The following is a 25937-nucleotide window of genomic DNA, read 5'->3' as shown; positions in this document are numbered from 1 at the left end:
TCGTCCCACATCGATTCCTCGGATCCTGACATCTCACCTGTTATGAATGAAAGTGGTGAAGATGTTTTGATGAAACATTTGAATAATATAAAATCTAGAAATCCAGCATATGATGGAACATTTGGCGTACGTATGGATCCAATTACACAAAAGCTGAAAATGGGAAGTCTAGTGGTAAATTTCAAAGATGGAAACATTTCATTTTGGGATGCTAATAAAGTGAAAAAATATGAATGCGCAGGTAGTCCAGAATTGTATGATATGATTTTTTTGAAGAATCCACAAGATGTTGATAATGAAGAAACTCGTCAAGTATATTCCAAAATATTGAAAATAACGAATGCTCCATATAAACAATATCATCTGAAGAATGGTTTTAAAAATACAAATTCTAAAAAATTTCGTGAAGTTATCAAACCTCTATTAGACTCACGACAATATCCAATAAGAAGTAGAAGTAAAATTGGTGGAGCACTCAAACGAGTGAAAATGGAGAAAATATATAATTCTAAACCTGTGAATTATGTGTACTGGAATTCACCGAAAGAGTTAGTTGCTCGCCTACGACTATTGGTAGCTTCAAAGTCAGCCGGACATACCGGACATGATAATGAAATAATTTCAATAATTGAAGAATTACGTGAAGAAGGTATAATATATTAACATATTCACATGTAATGATCACTGTCACATCATCATTCAATGCAGTAACATTATCACCTTTTCTCTTTAATCATATTGAAATAGAATGACTAATGAAATAAGTGATGTCAAACGACAAGTTGTTAATGAATTACATAAACCTGCAAGACGTAATTTTCGTAGAAGAATAACCACCATCAAAGGTTTTGCAGATCTATGGCAAATAGATTTAGCTGAACTGCAACCTTATGCAAAAAGTAATGAAGGATACCGATATATACTTGTAGTGATAGATTGTTACTCCAAATATCTGTGGACTGTAGCAGTTAAAGATAAAACAGGTAGTACAGTAACTAATGCAATGAAACATGTACTGAAAGAAGCCAAATACTCCCCCAAACACATACAAAGCGATCAAGGGAAAGAATTTTTCAATAAAAGCTTCTCATCTCTCATGCGAGAATATAATATCAATCATTATTCAACATTTAGCACAAAGAAGGCAGCTATAGCAGAAAGAGTGATTCGTACAATAAAGGCATGGCTCTACAAGGAATTTTCGATGAGAGGTCACCACAAATGGCTTGATATTCTTCCAATTATAACTAGTAGATATAATAATAAAGTTCATCGTACAATAGGTATGGCACCCATCAATGTTGATTCAACAACAAAATTAAAATTCAAGGGTATCAATGGAATTGGAGGAAGACAAAGTAAACCCAAATTCCAATTAAATGATATTGTACGTATAAGTAAATACAAACATATTTTTGAAAAGTCTTACACTGCGAATTTTACCACGGAGCTATTCAAGATTGTTAAAATTAATAAAACCATCCCAACGACTTATAATCTTGAAGATATGAATGAACAGCCGATTAGAGGATGTTTTTACGAAGAAGAGTTATTACGAACCGAGAATCCTGACGTATATCTGATTGAGAAGGTGTTGAAGAGAAGAAAAAATAAAGTATATGTAAAGTGGTTAGGCCTTCCTAGCGAACAAAATTCTTGGATTGATGAATCAAATATGGTTTAAATGTATATAATAGTGACTTTTATGAATAAAGTAATATTAAAGTTCATTATTGTTTTCATTTCAATTATAAGTATGTGAACTGAAAAATATTGCAGCGGTAAACATTGCCCCAGCCATTCGCAATGTTCTGTGTATACCAAACCAAATTAATTGTATACTCCATTCCCGCTTATATTTTTCAACTCACGATATTGAAAACACATTATCATTCCCAAAACTAATCGCCGTCACTTTGAAATGCAGTATCCAACTCTTTTTGCCAATTATCTCTCACTGATAATGCTGTCTCATAAAGCTTAGTCGACTCCTCAAGCTCAGCCTGAGCTTGCATTCTCGAACGTTGATGGAATTGCTTATCTTTACCAATTTTTGAACGGAGTTCATCAGCATCTTTAGACATTCTAGCCAATTCAACCTTCGCTAATGCAATCTTGGCATCTAATGCTTCAAGAGTTTCATTATTAGCATTAATAGCTCGCTCACTCTTTTCAAGTTCAGCAATAGTCATCTGTGCCTTTACAAGACGGCATTTTGCTTTCCTTTTCATTTCCCCAAACCGATGGAGGGGGCTGAAAGAAGATAGCGGTTCAGCTTTCAAATCACTCTTCATTTCTTTAGGAGTACCTTTTGGCTTCCTCTTCGATCTGTCACTTTTCGTTGCGGGTTTTTTCTGTCGCACAACACTTTTGGATTCTTTCTTTTCTTTAAAGTCAGTGACAATCGATGAAGATGCCTTAGTAACCTTCCTCTTGATTGTTCTAGATTTCTTATCAACACCAAGAGGAAGGGTAGATGAAGAGTGTTTGAGTGATGATAATTGCGAAACGATCGGATTTTCAATAATAATTTGCTCATTTGGTTCTGGCACATCTGCAAAGTTAACGAAGTCGTTAATATCAAAATCATTTATCGAATCTTGACTCGATAAATGTAATACTGGAATATTTTCAAAATCAGTCTGATCGATATCAACAAGTGGTGAACCATCTTCAGCAATCAATAGCGGCATAGAGCTCATGATTATTAAGGTCTGAGGAATGATATGTGATAGCAATAGAATGTGGATAGGAAAGGTGATGATGTTACTGAGACCTCACCATTTATAGAAGAAAATAAACTAGCGCATGCGCTCTTTCATCAACTGGCACATGCGCTCTCTCACTAAACTATTCACGCATGTAACAATCTTTGTCATTTAAGAGGAAAACTTTGTGTTGCATGCATGTATTTTTAAATGTTAGAAAATAATACAAATAAATTCAAAATATATATATATTTATTAATAATAGAGGACAATAACGATAATAAAAAATGAAAAATGTTAATATGTCTCTGTGGATGTGGAACGTTCTTTGACTCTATTCCTCAATAGTTGTTGCTCGTGCGTCAAACACCAACATTGAAAAAAATGGATTCTCCTATTGGGGTAGAGTTGACCAACCTTCTCACACAGATCCCAAGTACTTCTACATGCATTGCATACATGATTCCAACAATTCATGGAATATGTATCACAACGCAAACAACGTTGCAGTGGAGTTGGAACGGCAGCACAGATACCACAAATATTTCTACAGATACCTATATTGTTAAATATTATAGGTTCGGAACACTTCAGACACTGTAACTGTTGTTGACGATAATCCGATTTTGTTCGCTTCGGTGGATGAGAAGGAGGCGATAGTTGAATCCGCAACACGCAATCACTACACATACCAGTACATGGATTGATTGAATCCTTAGGTCTACTTATTTGACAAAAGTAGCACACAATAGCCCCTGCAATCATCATTGGGTAGACACACACTTTTGGTTTTTCATTCCACTCTTTTGGAAACGGCATTTTACTAATTCGATTAGAAATATAAAGAGATGACTTACAGAAACTCTGAATGCTCTCTCCTATACCTACGATCTCTATTTATACAAATCAACATCATGTGGAAGTATAGTGGGATAACTTCTCCTACTATTCCACTCTAAACGAGTCAAGTGGGAGTCGCATCACCTCCTATATAAGTTGACTTGCAAACCTAGAGTTCATTCATTCACTCTCTACAACTGTGAGCAAACAACAACAAGATGAATTCTGCAAAAATAAATGCTGCATTAAATAGAATAGCTGCTGTTGATGAAAACAATTGGATAGACGAATCAGATGATGAGGATGTCAATGTTCCGCTAGAGGAAGTAATAGTTGAAGCAGAAGATGTTGGAGTCGATGAAGATGAGATAGACGAAGTTGAAAACGAGGCCAACCAAAGCGACGAAGATGATGACGTGATGGAGTTTGAGAGGGTCATGGATGAAGAAGGAGATGATGAAGGGATAGAAGCTGACACAACTGAAGGTGATGGTGCTATGAGGATCGGTATGCGAACACTCAATGTCAGTGAGACACTGGAAGATCCCTTGGATTTGTATTGTGCATTGGATGCATACGTATTGATCAGCACAATAGATGGAGAGAACAAAAAACTATGTTGGTGCTGCTTTCGGTTTTATTCGCATAGAAACAATAATGGAGGGTGGTATGCCCATGTCAACACCCACAACACTGTCTCAATTATGGAAATGGGACAGAATTGGTGTGAAGCTTGCGAGAGGCCACTAACAAACTTCACCCGAGTATCTACATGTATTATATGTAATAATGTCCAACCTGTGGCACAATAACCGTGGACCTACTGGTCAAAAAAAAAAACAACAGCCCTTTTCAGGGCTACATTATTCACACAAACAGTAGTTAGTTGTATTAGTATTCATAGATTATGTGACAAATGAATACTTTGATTAATAAAAGTCTAAGTTGGAAATTTGTTAGTCTTTGAATATCTATACATTATATGACAAATAAATTACTACTTTGACTGAAAAGTCGAAATTTGGAATTTGATAGTCATTGAATATCTATGCATATGATGAGTACTACTTTAAATGAAAGTTGAAGTTGGCATTTGTCAATCATTCATATGCATATAATGATGAATACTTTCACATACATATATTTCGTTTGAGATTATAATGTTAACATAATGTTAACAATGGTATGAATCTGTTTCTGTTTGAAAGTATAATGGTAGCTCTGAAAAGAGCTATTTTTTTTATTGTTTCAGTCTTTAATTGTAGCCCTGAAAAGGGCTGTTATTTTTTTATTAATCCATGCAATGATATGGACTAACGCTCCTCATCATCAGAAACAATAATTATGGTATCGTCATCTGAATCAGATGATATACTAATGATATCATCCTCATAGTAGTCATCTGAATCAGATGATATACTCATGATGTCGTCGTCGTCATAATCAGCTGAATCAGATGATATACTAATCACATCATCCGCATTATTATCGTCAACAGCATCTATGTCGTCCTGAATACCTTGTTCCACTCGTTCTGCGAAATCATCAGGAAGATCATAGATTCGCTGCAGAAATTGAGCGAAGGTTGTACTCAAATGATCAGACGTTGAATCTATTTCATGTACTTGGATGGGTCCTGTACTCGACATTGTGGAAGAATGATATAGAACTGGGATTGTTGCTATATTTATATTGGAAGAAATGAAATGGAGGGGGTGAAATGTAGAACAGTGTTTGAGATTCGAAAACATCAAGAATGAAACTCTGAGCGATTATTAGGAGAAATTCTAGTGATTATTATGGAAAAAAAAACTAATAAGAGGGAGAGGAAGGGAGGAAGACACTGCCCCAGCCTCGCAGTGCCTCGTGTACACCAACCAAAAAGTGTGTACTCCGTGGAAGGAAAGGAAAGGAAATGATGGACGAGTAGATGATTATATGTCATCATCGGAATTGAGGACATCATCATCGATTAGGATTGGGGATGGCGGAGGACTATCCTCGATGAGGATAGGGGATGGTGGAGGACGTCTAACGTCAAGCTCGTCATCAGCATCATCACCAGAGTCGTCGTCGTCATCATCGTCGTCGTCGCTACTCATTGGGACAATGTCATCATAAGCAGGGTCCCACCATCCGTCAGGATCTGGATATTCCGAGTCATCCAAGTGTCCTTCGTCACTGCCAGTGACATGCTGAACTTGCATCCTGATGTCGTGATCCCGGTATTCGTATGGCGGACTGTGGGGTTCCGTGGTGGAAGAGACAACCTGTACCTGGCTGTTATCCCAGTAATTGAAGTTGTACCCCTGATCCGGGCAGCTATAGGGTTCGGAGGTTGAATCGGGTTCCATCTCGATGCTAGCTGATCAACTGAATGTTTCATCAGATGATTTCTACTTTTATACTTTCGAGAGGGAGTGGGAGAGGAGTGGAACATTGAGTAGGGGTAAATTGTAGTGTGACATAAGACATATTCAATGAGTAGGGGTAAATTGCAAAGTGACATAAGACATATTCAATGAAAGAGATACTTGAATGGATAAAATACAAATGAAATATACTTGTCGATTTCACTATGAAACATGTCTATTTTTTTATTTTTTAAATTTTCTTCACATGAAATTATTTACAAGTGATTAGAGAACACAAAAATTGATGTGAGGTATTTGTCTAGAAGAACTTGGAATTGAAATAAAAAAATAATAATGATAATAAGAGGAAGTGAAGAAAAATGCTCCAACCATCGCATTGTTCAATGTGTACCAAACCAAAAAACAGTGTACACCCTTTATTTCACTTCCTTTTCCTTTATTCAATATAAACTTAACAAATATAAACTTAAAACTACCATAATTAAATACTCCTAACTAACCTAAAACTAATCTTACATTTACACTTCATCTACAAAAAGAGTGTCCATAACTGTCACTACTTTTTTGTACAGCTCTATCGAAGAGGTCTTTGCTTTACACCTTTCCTGCAGAGATGCATAATTCCGATCTATTTCGGCCATTTCCTTTTGGAGTTCCCTCCGTCGGTTATCCATTTCAGCCATTTGTCGCTTCATGGTAACCAACTCGGCCTCGCTAGATCGGGCAGCTCGTTCTGCTTTCTTGCATCTCTGCAGAAAAACACTCATCTTTTCACTAACCTCTCCGATAGGCTGTGGCACCAACACCTCAGGATCCGCCGGTGTCGCTGGCAGCGGTGGTAGTCGCGTCACCAACGGCGACAATATCACCAACTCCGGAGAAGGACTCCTCGGAATTTCCACTGCTGCTGGTGCTGCTGCTGGTGTGGAGGCCCTCTTACGAGAGGTCGAAAAACTACCTGCATAAGGATTAGTCCTATTGCAAGTAGCTCGGTACTTTGAAATAGGACCAACCTTTGCTGCAGGTCGTTGGCAAACCTTCTTCACAGCCCTGACTTCCTCCTCCTCCTCGAATAAGTCAGGGCTAGAAGATCTGCACCTAACTCGCGAACGCGAAGTGGTTGGCTGGTCAACCGTCACCGCTCTCGAAGATGCTGCCTCCTCCTGGTCAGCGGACACCGGCAGAATAGACGCCACAGCATTATTCACCTCCTGTGTATTGGTTGCCATTCTGAAAAAGAAGAAATAATACAAAGTTAGTTGATATAAAAAATAACATTCCTAATTTACTTACTCAAATATCAAGTTGGTCGTTGGAACGTACTGCCTTGTTGTGGAGTGGACTGCTCTCGATGAGATGACTTCTCGAACTGAATGTTGTGGAGTGCTCTCCGGAGGGTATCGACTTCGATGCGTGAGCGGTGGGAAAATGGTGGGAGCGCACATGCGCGATGAGGGTAGGGGTGTACATGCGCAAATGTTGGGAGTCGGGGGGCGGGGCTTCGGGGAGGGGAGGGGCGGGGCTTCGGAAAGGGGGCGGGGCTTCGGAAAGGGGCGGGGTATCCGAAAAGTTGGTGGCGACGGGGGGGGGGGGGGGGGGGGGCGTGGCCCTAACGGGCCCCGCCCACTGCCTGGGCTCCGCCCAGGTGGGTGGGGCCTCCGGCCCCAGGTAGGCGGGACATCTGGAGAGACATCTACGCCCTCTTCGCGCGCGCGTTCGTAACATAATATGCAACCGAACACCTAACCTAACGTATTAACGTATTAACGTAACCTAACCTAGTACGCTAACCTACCGCTATGCAACCGAACACCTAACCTATCGTATGTATTAACGTAACCTAACCTAGTACGCTAACCTACCGCTATGCAACCGAACACCTAACCTAACCTAACCTAACCTAACCTAACCTAACCTAACCTAACCTAACCTACAGTAACTATTAACCTAACCTAACGAGGGAATACTAACCTAACACCTAACCTAACGTAAGTATGCAGCTAACCTAACGTAGCTATTAACCTAACCTAACTAGGGAATACATTCACCATGTTGGTTCCATTAATACATCATCAGTTGGTTTTGGTTTTGGTTGTATTATTCTATGATTTGGATTAATGTTCAGTCCTGGATATCCCAGTCCACCTGATGATGATGGCCTGACTTTATAGTTTCTCTCCAAAACTTCTTTATGGTTTTTCTCCAATACTTCAACTCTCTGTTCCAGTACATCATACTTTTTCATTGTAGTCCCTGTTATGTTTGACATAGCATCAAATTTTTTATTTGTAGACGCTGTTATGTCAGACATTTTTATGTCTACATCACTTGTAAGTTTGTCAAATTTACGAGTGAAAGTTATCCGAGCCTCTGCAATTTTATCGTTAAATGCTTGCCGGGCGTCCCGAGCAATATTGCCTATTGTGGATTGTATTGCAGCTTGTAGGGCTAGAAGTATAACTTCCTTTGCTCCATTAATTTCCCCCTCAAGATATGATACAGTTACACAATCACTCTTGTCAATTGGTTCACTTGTATTTTTCAATATTTTCCTTTGCATGTCATAATGACCATCTTTTGTTAATTTAAAACCATTCCCAGGAGGACCTCGAATGACATTACCACCCCATTTTCTTTTTCTACCAAACTTATCGATTGTTTTAGACATTGTGCACTCTACGATGATTCTCTTCAAACTGATATTTCTGTCATTTACATTATACTATATATTGCAGTAATTGATTAGGGAAATAGAAATAATACAAATAAAATTTTAATCATTTTATATTCATTACAGTAATACATATACATACATACATAATACATTAATATCACATTACTTCTATCATATATTATTAATTATAAATGGCTACATAAATATCAATATTGAATTTTCCGGTTTTGAAGATATTGAATGATATTTCAATCATTGATCTCGGCAGATAATAAATTAATCAATTGATCCAATGGAGTCTCCTGAGATTGTGATTGTTGAATAATATTACTTATCCAACGAATGTTCTCATTTGGATCGTTTTCATAAAATTCAATATCATTATGACCCCAAGGAAGAGTGTGGGTAGTATTCGGAATGATAAATCGTTTATCGTCGTGATATGATAATGCAACTTTATTTTTTAATTCAGTATACATATCATGTAACACGCTTCTAAATGAATTCATCTTTCTGAATATCATACCACCTTGTTCGACGATTTTTTGATAATCTTCGCATGTCAATTCATTCTTTATTACAGATCGTTTAACCCCTTTGGCTTTCTTAAATTCACCATCAACAGATTTCACATAATATGCTTTAGCACCTGTACCATAAAAACTCATGATTGGATCATTTGGAAATTCATCTTTGAAGTTACCCAAGACTGAACTTGTTACTGGAATATTGAATTGGTTAACTATACTGTAATTGGATGTATCAAATCTACTTATGTTAGTTTTTATGAATTCATAAAAATTTTCTGTGTTTACTTTAAGAATGAGCGAGTCGGTATCTGTGTAAAGTAAAGAGACATTTTCATCAAAGTGTTGTTTGATGCATCCATAGAAAAAGTCATACATGACTGTTTTAGATAATTCTAATATGGAAAATCCCAAATATAATGGTTTATCGTAATGAACCTTCACTCTACCCAATTGAATGGCAACGAAATTATCAGTGAAAATTGAACAATTTTTGAAATTTGGTTTGGCTATGAGAGTGCTGGCACCTATATTTTTCTTTATATTTTCCCAATGTGTAACGAGTCTAACATCAATTCGATTATCTACATTCTCCATTGTCTTTCCATACACCGCATTATTCATTAGTTTATAGAAATCTTTAACAGATTTGTTGTTAGACCTATTACGCATTTCAGTATTAAGATCTATATAGGGTTTCATCCAGCATGATTGTTTGAATTTCAATACTCTATGTGTATTCATTACAATCAATCCATTTTTGACAGCTTGCTGTAGATTCCTATAATGAACAATATATTTTCTTTTATCATTCAAATTTGGAATTAATTTGGGAATTTTCGATTGTGTACGAGGTGGTATTATTTTTTCGACTAAAAATGGAAGGTCAGAATGTTTATCATGCAACTCTTGTGGATAATGAATGTCCACTTCAAATACATACCCATACGGACTATCAGTACTCACATCCATCACATCGAGATTAAGAATTTCATTTGGTGTCAACCATGTAAATTCACTTGTTGGTAGAGGTTGTGACATACTGTGACCGTATAGATTTGTTGCATCTAAATATGTAATGAATGTGGAAGGTTCGTTGGGATTATAATTGGGTAAAAATCTATTATTTGCTATATGTTTCCTCTCGCTACATTGACTAATTCCACCTCGTATACCTTTTTGAAAAAAGTGAATCATATCAATGTCAGTTAGTAATTCCAATTCAACATTAGTGAACTTCAACATGGCATCCCATGATAATCCAGGTGCAGTGTAATATTGTGCCGGATCTAAGTTATATATCTCTAAACTTGTGGTGCGGAAGTTTTCAAAAATATCACATAGTAGCAATACATCCGACTTCAAATACAAATCAGAGTATTCCCCCAAATTCTGACACTCGAATAAATTCCAAACTTTTCTAGCCCTATCATAATCAGTTTCCGATATATGTTCACAATTGAGTGTGTCATAAAACTGATTTTTTGTCGGAAGTAATGGATAATTCAATTTGTCAATGTCATCAACAAAACTATATGGAAATACACCTTTCTGTCTCATCAAATTGAATTTCTCAATTTGTGGGAAATGTTTGTGCATCTCCAAACATTGATCGGAGGTCAAGTTTGCACCCAACTTCTCCAACGAATTAGTCATAAATTTATAACTATCGATAAATCTCATTTTGAGATAATTCTTCCTAACCACACCATCTTTATCGGTATAGCTGTGTGTGAAGAGATGCTTCGTGAAAGATATATATTTCTCTTTAGTTTGCGGGATAACATCAACTTTCTCTTTATTCCTATACAATTCTTTTATGAATAAATGACAATCATAACCACTTAAATTATGAAAAATGATAGGTATGAAGTTTGGTATTTTGAAATTTAAATTACATTTCGAGTGAGCGGCATGTGATCTTTTCTTTCCTGTGACATGACAATGATCTCTTACTTTGACTTCACCATCAGTAAATGCTTTATTACATATACCACAAGTTCTGGCTGCAGCAAACTGTTCTTCTTCTTCGTCAGTTTGTGTATCCATCGGTTTAGGGTTTCTGAGATGATTTTCATGTATCTCTTTCAAATCATCTTCAATGCTACTCACAAATTTCTGAGCTGCATCTACACCCCTATATGTAACAAATTTTGACAAATCATCATTATATGAACACTTTATCAAATAAGCAAATGAATATGGGGCATGTTTGAATGTTTTAATCGTGTATGAACTTTCAGGATTTGGCTCATTCACATGAATCGGTTTAAGCACTGATTCAAAATCAGCATACACTACAAATGGCACCCTCATTTGCCTCTCAAAGTTTTCAAACATTAGTTTATTTTCCGCAACCATTCTACCATATTTATTGATCTTTAAATTAGTAGTTGGTGTTGTGGTACTAATGTGATTACAATCATACATATTATGACGTAAAAGCAATCTCTCATCAGAAAAATATATCAAACATCCGTCACAAAAATATTTTTTCTGTCTATGAGCTGATAGTTGATTAGAAACTAATCTTGAAAGATCTTTGATCCAACAATAGTGACCATTACCGGAGTCATCAGTTATAAACAACAAATTGACATGTCTCCGGAGTCTTCTCTGTGAGTATCGCAATGGACCAATCACTTCATACTTCATTTTACCCTTCTCAAATGTACTCTCTAAACCGTAAACATTAATTGAAATATCATTCCTATCTTCGAATATTTCGATACTCTTATTATTAACTTTAACCGGAAAATCCATACCTGTGACATCTAAAACAGTGGAAAAATGTGGATATGACGTAAGTTCGGACACTCGACTATCTGCAGGATATAATGCTGATGTTATAGCCCAAGCAAAACAATATTGATCTTCATTACGAACATTCACAACAGCTTTCTTCCATTGAATACATTGAGGCAGCTTCACATATGAACGTCCTTCCAGTGGACTGTATTTATTAATGTTGACCTCGAGAAACAATATTTTTTCACAAGTCCAACCTGAATTATAAAAAAAAAAATATTACTATTCAATCTTATTGAAATTTTTAAAAAATAAATACCTGAGTCGCGATCCTGGAACTCAGTCGTTTGAGCCACAATTACATCACGGAATCCATCAAAAACAGCATTCAAATCTGAAGATTGGTCCACTATTTTATTTTGGGAATTAAATGACTTCGTGTCCCTCGAATCATCAGTCTGAAGAATATAATTCCCAAAAACTTCCATATTCACCTTGATGCTTTTATGGATCCTGATGGCTGATTCCAGTAATTCAATGACCTTCTGCCTAATCTTATTGAAAAATGACATGTAGTCACTGGTTACAATCGAACTCTCCACCCTGTATGTAGCAATGCGGCAATTGAATGCATTCGTTATAATTTGAACACCGTCAGACAATTGAACACATGCATTATTTTTATGACTCATGGTTCTTCGGTGAGAATTCACTTGGCTCATAGGAATTGTCACATTACAACAATTGCACGTATACATAGGTGTTGCATTATCCACTCTCACCCGTTTCACTGCAGGCCCTCCTTGGCAACTCTGGAGCTGATGCCGACGAAGATTATCACTACGAGTGAAAGATTTACCACAGTCACAGGAATACATTTTATATAATAGTTCTCACTAACTCACTTGATGTAAACTGACATAGCCAACACTCGTACGCTTCTTAAATACACTCTGATAGGACCCGTCAAGACGTCATAGCCAACCCCACTTCTCAACTACATGCGCCAAGATTACCTCCCAACTGAATGCGATAACAGATGTCGATATACGAGCAAGCAGTGGTCGTTGCGGTCTCGGAGAGGGTAGACGCTAGGCAAACGGTCCTCGGCTGCCGTTGTGTCACCATCGATAGCGGGGCTAGAGCGACCTTCATCGCTTCGGGAGAGGTGAGGGCAGACCGATGAATACGCATTACTCTGCCACACGTCGTGGAGTGAACATGTCGCTCTCTAGCCGTTGAACGGTTATTGCTGTGACGTCACTCCACTACTAACTTGGTGCCCTAACACCGATGGAGCATTTACTACTTGGAGGATCTTCGAAGTATGCAGACGTATGTTTGTACATAGACAAACAAGCACATGATGAAACCCTGTACCGTGCATTCTCCTACACACACACACACACATAAACACACAAAATCTCATATGAAAAAAAAATCTGAACGATCCATGCACCAGACACTTCAAGGTCACAACGCCTTGACTTCACTGCACAACAAAAAAACTTCACCAAACAACAACCAATAAAAAAAGCAATTAATACGTCATAGTGGTGGGGGGAGGCCGAGAATCAGCTGTAAACAACTACTATGGTACCACACCTGTGGTATCCTAAATTAATTTTACAATTTTCCTTATCTATTGATTATACTGAATGTCCTCATGTAATCTATATATTATATATATATATATATATAATATATATATAATATATATATATATATATATATATATATCTATATATATATATAAAGGAGTTTTTAATCGGACATAGCACTCAAGGAAGTGGCAAACCATAGACACGTGTTTCGGGCTTTTGGTCCATCATCAGTATGGTGCAGCCAAGTGTAAGGATGGGCAACACTTGGTTACCAAAAGATAGAAATACAAATGCAGGGGAGGTGCATTTGCCCGAAACACGTGTCTATGGTTTGCCACTTCCTTGAGTGCTATGTCCGATTAAAAACTCCTTTATCTATATCAAGACACTCGATAACCGATGATGCAACTAATTTTCTTTTATTTTCAGTATTTCAATATTAAATTTTACAAAAAGGATTCGAAGCTTTATACCTTCTATTAATCATCTGCGAGCGCTTCCGACAGTTGGTAGTACGGTCATCTTCAAGGCACTCCTCAAACTCAAACAAGGTTTGAGGAGTGAAGAACTAGAGGAGTGAGAACTAGATCTCTATGAGAGTGTAGAAATGAGTGAACATAATAGTATTATGATCAACGATGATGGACTAATAACAAATCTACAATAACCAATAACAATACTACACCCAAGGCTCCAAACAGTACATAACAAATGTAGGTATATCAATGAATAAAACCCATTCATTATTATAACTATTTATTGATTAAATCATGTGTCAACTACCCTCACCATATATATAACAACCTTCATTCAAAAAACTCCAAGTGGGTTTTGAGTTTTCGAAATGTTCCTATAATATCACGAGTTATTTGGATTTTAAAATCAATATTCAATACAAAATATATTTCATGTGGACACTGTGTTGAGCAACGATATGTCCATACCGTAACATAAACGTGAAGTTCAGTCTCTGACATTGAATTGAAATGATAAATAAAACAGGTGAGATCCTTTTTTCAGAATCTTCCATTTCATTTTTTGAAAATCTTCCAGTTTTTATTCAAGTAGGAATGTTAATTTCATCTCCATTGAATTTGATACTGATGTCATTCCAATTCGGCAAATATTTCAGAGACGAATCATAACACAAAGACAGGAAAGTTTAGAGGAAACATACATAACCCACTGTCGACATACCTCCTCTTCCTCTAGGGAAATTACGAAGATTTCAGTACCCCGCTTTTGCCCGTCTGAAATCATTATCCAAAATGAACTTAACAAAGCGTGATTGCAAAACGAGCAGAATGGGAATCAGGTGCTTCAAACTTTGTTAGGGATCCCATAATACGTCCTGTACAATACAAACACTGATCTTCCCGTACAGAATTGAGGGAAAGGTGCACCGAATAAAACAAAACACTGGAATCTCTTGAATTATTAACTGTCACTGCAGGGATGCCTCATTTCAGAAGTGGGTATTAAAGATATTAAGAACAATCGTTTTAATTAGTGATATTTCATGAGGTGAAACAATATCTGAGTATTGTGAATTTATGTAGTCTGTCAGATTCAATTTATGAAGGAATTTCTGTTCGGTATCCCTGGAATGAAGTCTTCTGGAAATGTCTTTGCTGAGTTACAAATGATATTGAATTGGAGGGTGGAGGGCTACCTCTTGAAAATCTCCGTACGTACATTGGAATTATGTTTCCTTCAAATGCAGTGCTACAGGGCTTTGAAACAACAATTTTCAATTCTCATCTAAGATCACAACTGATCTGAAAAATCCAGTACGTCATAAAATGGTCTTCTTTCAAACGGAACTGAAAAAGGCTAAGTCAAACATTCATCAACCAAAAACATCTTTCGATATAAATTCTTCTTTCGTAGAGTAGTCCAAACATCTATATTGATACACGCCTGAACCGATTTGAGAAGAGGGATATCAACTGATTACCCCAGTTGGGGTAATCGAAGCAAACTTCCATCGAATGAAACATGCCGAATACTAGAATTTCCACACATTCTCCATTGACACATGTAAATCTGAAGATGGTGTAGACCTTTCTACCAGTCTCCAATTCTCTTTTCCATTTGAACTTCCCCTAGGAAGCACAGTTTTCACTGGGGACTGAAAAAATAGTACAGTACAAAGGAAAGAGCAACACCACAAAATACCAGCGTGGTTCAAACAGAACTGGCTGATATTTCAATCGCCACAAAAGGAATAACTAGGAAAGAAATTTCTGGCAAAAACATAACAATCTGCACTGAAAGTCGACAAGCCATATTAGCCTTGAACAGACAACGTGTTACCTCAGGGCTAGTACTAGAGTGAGACCAAGATTCAGCAAAAGCCTCGGTAGATAATAACATTATCCTGAGGTGGGTTAAAGAGCATGGCCGTAGTGAAGGTAATCGCATTGACGACTCTTCAACCAAGAAAGCGGCTGGAACAAAAATTTTAGGACCCAGTGACACCTACGGCCTGATGACTTTGACTAGTGCGGAACTAGCCAAACGTCACACCCATGCTCCATCACTGAAGAGATGGGATGGAATCAAAGGATGCATCCTTACCAGGATCACCCTTGGCGACCCTGGGAAGCTGGTGCGGAGAATTATCTACACTTTGGAGTAGAGTTTCTGACTGACAACTGTCAACTAAAAAAACACCTCCATAGTATGGGGCTAGTGGACACACCTCTATACTGTATGAGTGTACAGGAAGATGAAGCAGTGAGGCATGTCTGATGCGAGTGTTATCGTCAATAAGAGAGTGTGTGTTCATCGGGGTTTGGCCTAAATCTGCCGATATAAAGGAGATGTCTCCTAGTGACCTGTCCACCTTCCTGGAAAGGACAGGATGGACGATGACCTAGGAGAACAACTTCCCGGAGGATGTACAATGGGTCACATGTGGCCTAAGTGCTACACTCACTCTCCCTACTCTACAGATATAGAGAGAACATTCTGGTGTTTTAGGAAAAATCTCAAACAAGTATCGAATTTTTTCAAATTTCATTAAATATTCTCCATTAATTTTGTTAAAAAAATTATTCGCATTTCTCAAGTTTTCCCGAAATTCCATCAAGTTACTGAAAATAATTTTCTAGGAATGTTGCGAGAGTTCAAATTATGGCAGAATATCGCTTGCGTAGAAAGATTTCGATGTTTACAGAAAAAATATTACCAGTTGAATGGTCAGAAATTGCGGAAAAATATATTTTCTTCACATAATCGAAGAAAATGTCCATGATTAGAACAGTTGAAACTGTCAAGGTCAATTAAAACTGATGATCTACCATAGTCGACACTTGAAATAATTTTTCGGCCATTATCGAGGTGGAACTGTCAATTATGAGAAAAATAATCTTTGACGCTCTGGTCTTTCCCTATCGAAGACAAACCTTGTTCATGCGAAGTAAGCTGTGGTGAGAAAAGATAACAATGAAAAATTCAGTTTGTGACGAAAACGTCTCTTTTGAAGTCACTCACGATGACCCATTTGATTTCCCACCTATGGTACGAAACTTCAGAGGGTGATGATTCGTTAGATCATTAAAAAAAGAGTTCTTGTGAACATAAGCAATTAGCTGCTCCATTTCTGAGATACAGGGCGTTGAAGTTTGAAACAAAACGGTATTTACAAAATATCATGAGTATCCTTATACCAATTTGGTTCAAACTACAGTTATTTGAAGTGATCAGGCGCTCATTCAGCCTTAACTAGATTGAAATTGTTAGGTCCAGAGGAGTCTTAGTGGGTACCACAGCCAACAATATTGGGAATGAAAAGTACCTACGACACTGACTTGTTGTAGTTTCATATTTAAGTTATTCAATTAAAAATACAACTTTTTCGTCGGTTGTGTTTCCTTCATAGCTAGCTTCATATTTAGCACTTTGCATATCATGAACACCTGCTTTGAAAACCAGCTGACAGTGATATTATTGCCATATCAGTGGAAGTAATAGTTGTCAATTAGCAGTGATTCCATCAAGAATAATTTTGCTAACGCTGTATGGCTGGCATGCAGATTTATGATTTAGCAAATGGAAATTCTGAAGATGCACGGATAATTCACCAGGATAGATACCTTAACTGAATATTGTATGCAAGATTATGTAAAACTAGGAGTTTCAATATAGATGCAGGTGGTGGAAGACATGAAACTAACAACGCCAGAACTAGAAGAAGCTTTACTTGATGCGATTGAAGAAAATCCTTCAAATAGTACCAGGAAGATTGAACTGCAGCTGAGAGTCCGCCTAAATTCGTATGGAAAAGAAAAGAAACCTCTCATATACCCATATCACATTCAGCGCTCTCAGGCTGTACTCCCTCGGAATTTTCACCCAATATTATTGTTTTGCAGGTGTCTGATTCATACGATGCCACACAATAATAATTTTTCGGCCAATATTTCATTTACGGATGAAGCAAATTTTTCACATTACCATTTTTGGGCCGATGAAAATCCCCACGTTATTAGAGAAAGTCATTTTCAGCACAACTTTCGCTGAACGTTTGACTAGGCCCATTTTTTCTACCAGCAAGATCAACAGGTGAATTCTAAATGGACTTTTTGTGGAATCGTTTATCCATTCTGTTAGATGAAGTGCAGCTACTCATGAAAGGAAACATGTGGTTGATGCACGACGGAGCTTAAGCTCAGCTCAGTGTTCTTGCTCGTCAGCATCAAGACATCACCTACCCCAATCGCTGTATTGGACTTGCAGGACCGAAAAATTGATAAGCTCGAAGTTCTGATATGAATCCTCTAGACTATTATTTATAGGGTCACGTGAAAGTTCTTGTTTATGAAACTCCTATACTAGATGTGAATGACTTAAGGAATCGAATATTCGACAATTGAAATATCATAAGGAGTACTCCAGGTATTTTTGAACATGTCAGACAATCAATGACAAATCGATTGCAGTCTTGTACTTTATCAGAAGATGGTCATTTTGCTCAATAACTTCAAGGTCGAAATTGTTTATAATTTAGTTTTGCTTTCAATTTTATGTTGTCCATGGATAGTTTTGAGAAGTAATTTTTTTTCACGAAAACAAAGATTGATATGAAAAAAACACAAAGGACAAAAAAGTTGTATTTTGAATGCTGATTCTGAAAGAATATAAAACTACAAAAAGTCAGAGGCGTTTTTTTTCTTCCATATTGTTGACTCTGGTGCCCATTGAGACGCCACTGGTCCTAATAATTTCAATCTAATCAGGACTAAATAAGGGCCTTACTACTTCAAATAACTGTAGCAAATTTCAACCCAATCGGTGTAAGAATATTTATGATATTTCATAAATACCGTTTTATTTTTAACTTCAATGCCCTGAAACTCCGCCCATATGTTCATAGGAACTTTTTTTCTTAAAATGCTCTAACGAATCACCCTCTGAAGTTTTGTACCGTAGTTATGAAGCACTTTGTATATTGTTTAAAGAAGGGTTAGTTGGATAATAAGATCCTTTCTTTAAAAAACAAGTTTTTTTTGCCATCGTTTCTAATTTTTAAAAATTATCCTTTAGGGCACGAAAAAACATAACAATAACGCGACAATAACAACACTACACAAAAACAGGAAACTAACGTTTCGTTTGTTTCATGACATTGTGTAGTATTGTTATTCCGAAAATTGTATTATTTTGGTGATCATTTTAATTATGAATCTAATGTGTCTGATGTTTCCAAAATAGTTTCATTTTCAACACGAATAAAGTCATTATTGAGCCCTGAGGAGGGATGTATTAGAATTCGAAACGTTGGCAAGATAACAATTGCTTTTTTTAAGAAAAAAAATTCTTGTTACCTATGTAATCCTTATTCAAAAATATTGGATCACAAAACCAGCCATTTGGTATACATTATAACCTATCTGAAGACGTTTCGTCAATTGAACCGAAAAATAACTTTGATGAAATACCAATCATCTAGCGGTCAACTCCCCTTATTTTGAAAATATCCCTTGAAAGAACTTCTTGTCCAAAATCGTATTTTCTCAAATATCTAACTCCACCCTCTACAACCTATCCGCCATTTCAGTCGACCGCCAACCCTGCCGTTAACCACAAAAGTATTTTTCATCGTAATTACTGTGGAAAGCAAATAAAAGTCCCGCTCACTTATATTTGATCAAAATGTGTAAACGAAGTACTTCATGAATTCCAGTTGGAGAATCGAGTGGCCTGCGCCTGACAAGCATGAACGCCCCTCTCGTAGCGGACCTACGCGAGGACATGGACCTGGACTGCCACTTTGACATGGGCACCGAAGAATTGTATGCCGTCAAGTGGTACAAGGACGACCACGAGTTCTTCAGGTGAGTGCTTTTGGAGAATGTCTGCAACTGAATATCGATTCGGTTGATACGCGGTTGCTATATGTTCTGGATATGTTCAATCGTTTTCGTGTTAGGAATCACACGTTAAAAGGTAAGACCTTGTTAGTCCTTAGCTTGCACAAGTTTCTCAACTTCTGAGAGTTCTCGTTCGAATGGGGGCGACAGCTGATTAACGGAAACACAGTTTTTAAACAGATTTTTTTAAACAGATATCAAAATTTATGGGGATGTGTACTTTATTAAATGTTCGCGTGAAATTCTTCCAGAAACATGATGTTTCAATCGTGAAAAATATTTTTATTGAAATGTTACTTTTAGCACCGCTACACTCCAATTATTGTAATGAGCTGATGTTAGCTTCATTTTCGACTCTCGTAGAGTCATTCATAAAATAAAACTGAACGAGCTCAAGAAGAATACTTCCTCTCTTCGCATTTTCTCTGAATGACAGCATGAATGACAAAACATTTTCTGACGATTCGAAATGAATATCATAGTAGCTGGTTTTTCTTTGTTGATTTTAGGTACATGCCGCGCAGAAAACCAAACACGATGTTATTATCCGGTAGCAGGCGTGCATTTAGCCTCCGCTGGGACGGATTGTAGTCAAACTCGCTGCAAAATTAAGCTCCAAAACCTCTCTAGGCCCACAGCGGAGGAGCATACCGGTGCGAAATTTCCAGCGAAGCTCCAGCATTTCGTCTGGCCTCGGAAACGCATAATGTAACAGTTGCCGGTAAGTTTTTCATTTCTAAGATAGAGGCTGCAGTAATGAAAAGCAGATGCTCTGAAGAAAACTTTCGCACATGGCCGTATAAAATTCAAAAATGAAAATGATGTTTACAATATGTTTCTTGATATTTTCAATTCTCATCGTGAAATTAAAATCATCAGAATTGAAGAAAGTTCTAGACCATAGTTCACTAATAAATTGTGACAGTTGATGAATATCAGAAATAGATTTTTCGGTAAGCAAAATATTGACCCCTATAAATTATATTTCTGGAAGAGTGATATAATTTATAGGAATAAATTATTTGAAAAGTCGATCAACGAAGAAAAATCAAGACAACTGAAATGGAAACGCGTGTCAAAAGAATATAATATCTTCTATATGTCACATTCGATAGTCTACAAGAATAATATACATGGTGGGGCACCCCATACGACATGATCCCTGGGAGCCGAACCAATCATTAAATATTTTTTAGGACAACACAAGCACTTCAGAAAAATCCTTAAGGCGCTCTAAGAGCGGTGTCTGTGCGAAATAGTGAATCATAGTGGATTTGAATCACTGGAGATTATATCCATTTGGAAAAACGTTCTCAGAAGGTTAATTTCATATAAACGCAGTTTTCCGAATGAAATAATTCTTGAATAGTGGAGTTCGAGTGTACTGAGCTGAACCTCAAAACAATGAGCAGCCACAGGCCGTATTTCTGATATGTACCGCTCTTTGGAATCAAATGTGAACGCTTCCCTTAAAGTATCTATAGATTGAGTCTGCGGAAGGAAATTATTTTGGAATCTACAGGGTGGCTCAAAAAGTGTGACATAGTTTAGTTTTATTTTTTCAATGACACACCCTCTATTTCGTTACACTTTTGAATAGGTTAGGAAAAAAAGAATGATTTCATATGGAGTACTATGTACCTAACTATAACCAAGTTATTTTTTCAATGAAAATGCTAGGTACAATTGGAAACTGAATAACATCGAAATCTAAGGAAATCATCTCTTAGAATTCTGACCAAGCATAAAAGATGTTATTTAAGTATTGATTTCGATAAAACTCATTTCCCAATATTATACAGAGTGTTGAACATTCATTGTATTTTTTTATAATTTCGCAAAGAGATAACTCTGTTATTTCAAATGAAACACCCTTTCTGATGTGAATTTCGTAGCGTTTCTTTTGTGTTCAAATCAATCTAAAAAGAGTTGATGTCATCTGATGAGAACTTTTCAGTAACACTCCATTCTATCAATTTGGCTATGCTTATTTTTCGAATCGTATTCGGTTAATAACCCAAAAAACAGCGATGAAAATCATGAGACAATCATTATAAAATGCAGTGTATTGAATTTTCGTATGAATTATATCTTCAATTCCCCTGTGAAATCAATAATGAATTATATTTCGGTGTCAAATATGAGTTCCAATTTATTTCCACCCTACGTGAACATTATGTACACTAAAATGTCGATCCACTCAGGTGTATGGGAGTGGCCTCTGAAAATAACTTGAATTATCCTGTGAATATCGAATTCTATTATATTGCAATTCTGTCAATGATGAGGAGTATTGTTCTGGAATGGTGAACTGTTAACTCCAACCATATGAAGATATACCGATTGACATGCTTTTTGGTTATACAGGAACGTCACTGATAACCCTGTGATTGGAGAAATTCAATTCAATATCTTTTTTCTATGAGAGATTTATCGGAGAGATTCACTAATTGTATTTTTAAGGAAGACAGTTTCGAAGGATATCTTGAATCTAACACGATTCAATCCTCCACAAGGGTTGAATGTTACCCAGATCGTGAATTGAACGTAAATAACAGTGCGTTTTAATCTTCCTCTTGAAGATGGTCACTTGATGATCGAAACACGTGTCGAAGTGTTGAATAAAATAAACCCCAGTAATAATCATTACTACACCAAAGGTTCCAAACAGTGCATCAAAGTACATTTGATAAGTTTTTTTCCCATGAAGTAACCCGTAAAGCAGTGTGCGCCGCGGCGCCCTGGGGCTCCATGGAACCTTTACTGGGGCGCCGTGGTCACGGGTGAGTCCTCAAGGTACAACGTTCACAGCATAGATAACTAAGAGTAAAGGTAATACGTTGGTACCTATTAATGAAAATCCTCTGATAATATGATAATATCAGCAATTGCAAAATGCAATCCGTTCAGATAGACACCTACCTACTTTAAATAATTAAATATCTAGTGTAGTCTTTACGTTCGGGGCGTCGCGATAACCTTCAAAAAACATAAGGGAGCCATGAATTCGAAAAGTTTAAGAAACACTGCCCCAAAGATAATTACAATATTTTATATGATGAAATTGCCGATACTTGATGATACTAGATAAGGAGTATTGAAGCTGACCAATAGCTCTTGCCCAAAACTGTATATTGGCCAAACAGGTAGAACATCTTCCCAAAGAATTAAAGAGCATAGGAGTATTTTTGTAATATAAAAGGCGAATTCCATATTTCCAAGAGAAGGACATGAGTTCAATCTTGATTACGGCGTGTTACATTCAGAAGAGAAGAGTTTGAAACTCAGTCTTCTAGAATGTTTAGAAATCAATAGATTCGAAAATTTGGGTAATTTACTGAATGCTCTATTAAATTGAATAATTTTCCGTTACTAAATATTTTTTCGAATGTGGAAACTGAGACATGAGCTCAAGTAATTCAATTCATTACAAACTTAGGTAAAACTCATGTACTCCAGTAATCCAAATTGTAAAATTAGGTATATCGAGCATTGAATATGTAGAATATAGTAAGTGAAGACACGCCCGAAGAAGCCATTGTATGGCGAAACACGTGTTGCGGTTTTGTAAAACTGATTAGTAAAAATGTAACATTGTAGTGGATTTTTTGAATAAGTTAACAATATTTTGAAAAATCGATGATATTCGACAGAATAGCTTGGAAATGAAAAAGTTTCAACCGATCTTGCATTTTGAACTGTAGCGAATCACCTGTCTCTTCTGCTACCCTACAACTGTTGAAACTTGGATAAAATAATATTATAAAATAACCGTCACCATCGACAAGCATCCATATTTGATGTAATAATTCTCTGAATATATTTCAATATCCATTAGCATTGTTTATTTATTAATTAAACAATATCAAAAAGGTAATTTCAATTGATAGTGATGCAGATATATAGTTCAAATCGATGTGTATATGCAAATACGCAATAAAGCTTATCTTTGTTATTGTTGAGTATATACTAGTCCATCAAGTATTTCCCAGTTCGGTATACTGAGTTAATCAATATAATTTTAATTTGTTTCAATCAGCGTTCCAAAAAATGCAATATTTCTCATATTGAAACATCACTTCAGTTTAAATCTGAACAAGATTGAAACACTACACTACACGTTAACCCATATACGCTGCCTGTTCAAAACATGTGGAATTTTAATTTTTTCTTATATGTATCAATTCACCGATTGTCTATTTTGTCCTCGAAGCAGTTCTGATATGCATTTTTTGGTATATCCTTGAGCTCTCTTAGTAATTAGGTTTCCATCTCCTCAATCGTCGCAAAACGCCGTCCTTCTATGGTCTCCTCGATACTGGGAGAACAGATAAGTCGCATGGGGCCAAACCTGGTGAATATGCTGGCTGAGGCATGATTGCGTTGTTGTTTTTGGCAAAAAAATCACGAACAAGCAATGGCGAGTGAGCAGGTGCATGCAAACACCATGATTTGATATTTGGGTCGTGCTCCTCTCGGGCTTTTTCTATTGAGACGATTGGTTTTGATAAATATCCATATACCTCAATCTGGATCACCGTTAATGTTATTCAACAATTCCGAACGATGGTCATGCGACGGTTTTTTTTTCGAAATTCAGCAATTTTGTAACGAACATCGCTGCCACACGCTTCATGTCGAATATATCCATAAAACTTCCATGTCATTTTCCAACCGATATGCCGATATCAGCAGTATGAAGATAAACTTTGTTGTATAGGATTTGTTCAAACAATTTTGCTGGTGTGCATAACTTTTATGAAATTCCCTATAATTAGTGACATGCTTTTGATAAAGTTGATCATTGAGATATGTCTACCCTCTATATCCCTTGAGGACGGCCGCTAACGAGCCATTGAAATAGGGATTTGCGACAAAGAACGCGAAAACACCGACAAAGAATGCCAAAATACTGCCAAAAGAACCGCTCCATGTCTTTTCTGAATATTACGTTTAAGATAATATTATTAGCGTGTCGGACTCGGGGTATTAATGTAATTTTCCATTCATATATTCTGTACGATGAGAAGATAAATAAAATTTGGTGAAAACTATCTTGTTTAAATATTTTATTTTGGGATTATGTATCATCTGATGACGTTTTAAAGGCTCTATTGATTTGGATATCCACCTATCCAAACATTATAATTCGTCTTTTGTTGTAAATAAGTTTGATATTATTATCATCATTTACACTGATAATATCAAATTGATCGTCGGTATGATAATGAAAATGGATAAAGTAATTGAAACATCACCAGATAAGTGTACAAATAGAATAGATTCCCGCGGTTAGAAATTTGAACATCTGTTTTTGGGTTTTTTTTTTTGCTTTCTACTACTACTAAAAGCCAAAAACTTTCTTTCCCAAAAAAATTAATCACTCCTAAAAATATAACCCCTTCAATTTGAACATCTGATTTCGATTTGAACCGTGTTCAAAAATTTGCGTTGTTCGATGTTTCGGCTTCGGCTTTGACATTTTCAGGAAGTAGAAAAGTGTGGCTGCACTGAGAGATACACTTTATATATTCTTGTGGGTTGGGAATGAAGATTCATATTCTTTATTGACATTTATAGTTGATTCAGAAACAATTTTATAGACTTAATGGGCATACTTACTTCGAATGAAACATTGCGATCATTTTGATCTGAAAAAAGTCTACAAGGATTTCGTTGAGTGTTTTCTTCACTGGATAGATCAGTTTCATTAGGATTGATGACAACTGGATAATTTTTTCTGATAATAGCCTATGCGATCATCCAGATCCCACATCTCTGCTTCGATCCTAATTGTTTGTGGATACATTTTCCCAAGCTTTTTGGTCGACTGTTTCCAGACAATGTATATGTAGGTATTTCTTTACTCCACACAGCTTGAAGGGTCTCATTATTCCTTGCGATGAATCCTTCAACTTGAGCCCAAACCAACTCAATTGGGATAATCACAGTGAAAAGCGGCAACCGAGGAACCGACATTCCTTAATCTTCGCCATCTCATCGGTGACAAACCTATAACGAATTTTACTTTGACGTTTAGCCAAAATGAGGAGCTCCGCTTTTAACATAATAATAATAATAATA

The 25937-nt window shown here is 36.7% G+C and overlaps 2 protein-coding genes and 1 pseudogene across 2 annotated transcripts in view; 1 reads left to right on the top strand and 2 right to left on the bottom strand.

The window, feature by feature from the left end:
• The window catches only part of LOC141485289 (uncharacterized), a 223159-nt pseudogene extending 202069 nt beyond the window's left edge, over window positions 1-21090 (top strand).
• On the bottom strand, window positions 6442-7368 carry LOC141485200 (uncharacterized). The gene is made up of 2 exons (XM_074181453.1): window positions 7217-7368; window positions 6442-7153 (listed from the first exon to the last, which is right to left on the bottom strand). The coding sequence occupies exons 1-2, from the start codon at window positions 7366-7368 to the stop codon at window positions 6442-6444; spliced, it is 864 nt and encodes a 287-aa protein (XP_074037554.1).
• A 926-nt stretch (window positions 21091-22016) lies between the features above and the next one.
• LOC141485288 (uncharacterized) overlaps window positions 22017-25937 on the bottom strand; it is a 16674-nt gene continuing 12753 nt past the window's right edge. The window contains exon 3 of the mRNA XM_074181687.1: window positions 22017-22095. Coding sequence (XP_074037788.1) covers window positions 22017-22095 — 79 coding nt within the window. The remainder of the gene's footprint in view (window positions 22096-25937) is intronic.

This window comes from Leptinotarsa decemlineata, unplaced genomic scaffold (genome assembly GCF_025532065.1).
Source record: "Leptinotarsa decemlineata unplaced genomic scaffold, Ldec_3_MD MMD2_tig00026314_RagTag_RagTag, whole genome shotgun sequence".
NCBI classification, from domain to species: Eukaryota; Metazoa; Arthropoda; class Insecta; order Coleoptera; family Chrysomelidae; genus Leptinotarsa; species Leptinotarsa decemlineata.
This window is presented reverse-complemented; position numbering and strand designations above follow the sequence as displayed.

Excerpts from the sequence above, each read along its gene's own strand:
- LOC141485200 (XM_074181453.1), bottom strand. The coding sequence starts at position 7,368 with ATGTGCGCTCCCACCATTTTCCCACCGCTCACGCATCGAAGTCGATAC. Across the intron at positions 7,154-7,216 it reads ACGACCAACTTGATATTTGA|AATGGCAACCAATACACAGG; the intron begins GTAAGTAAATTA and ends CTTCTTTTTCAG.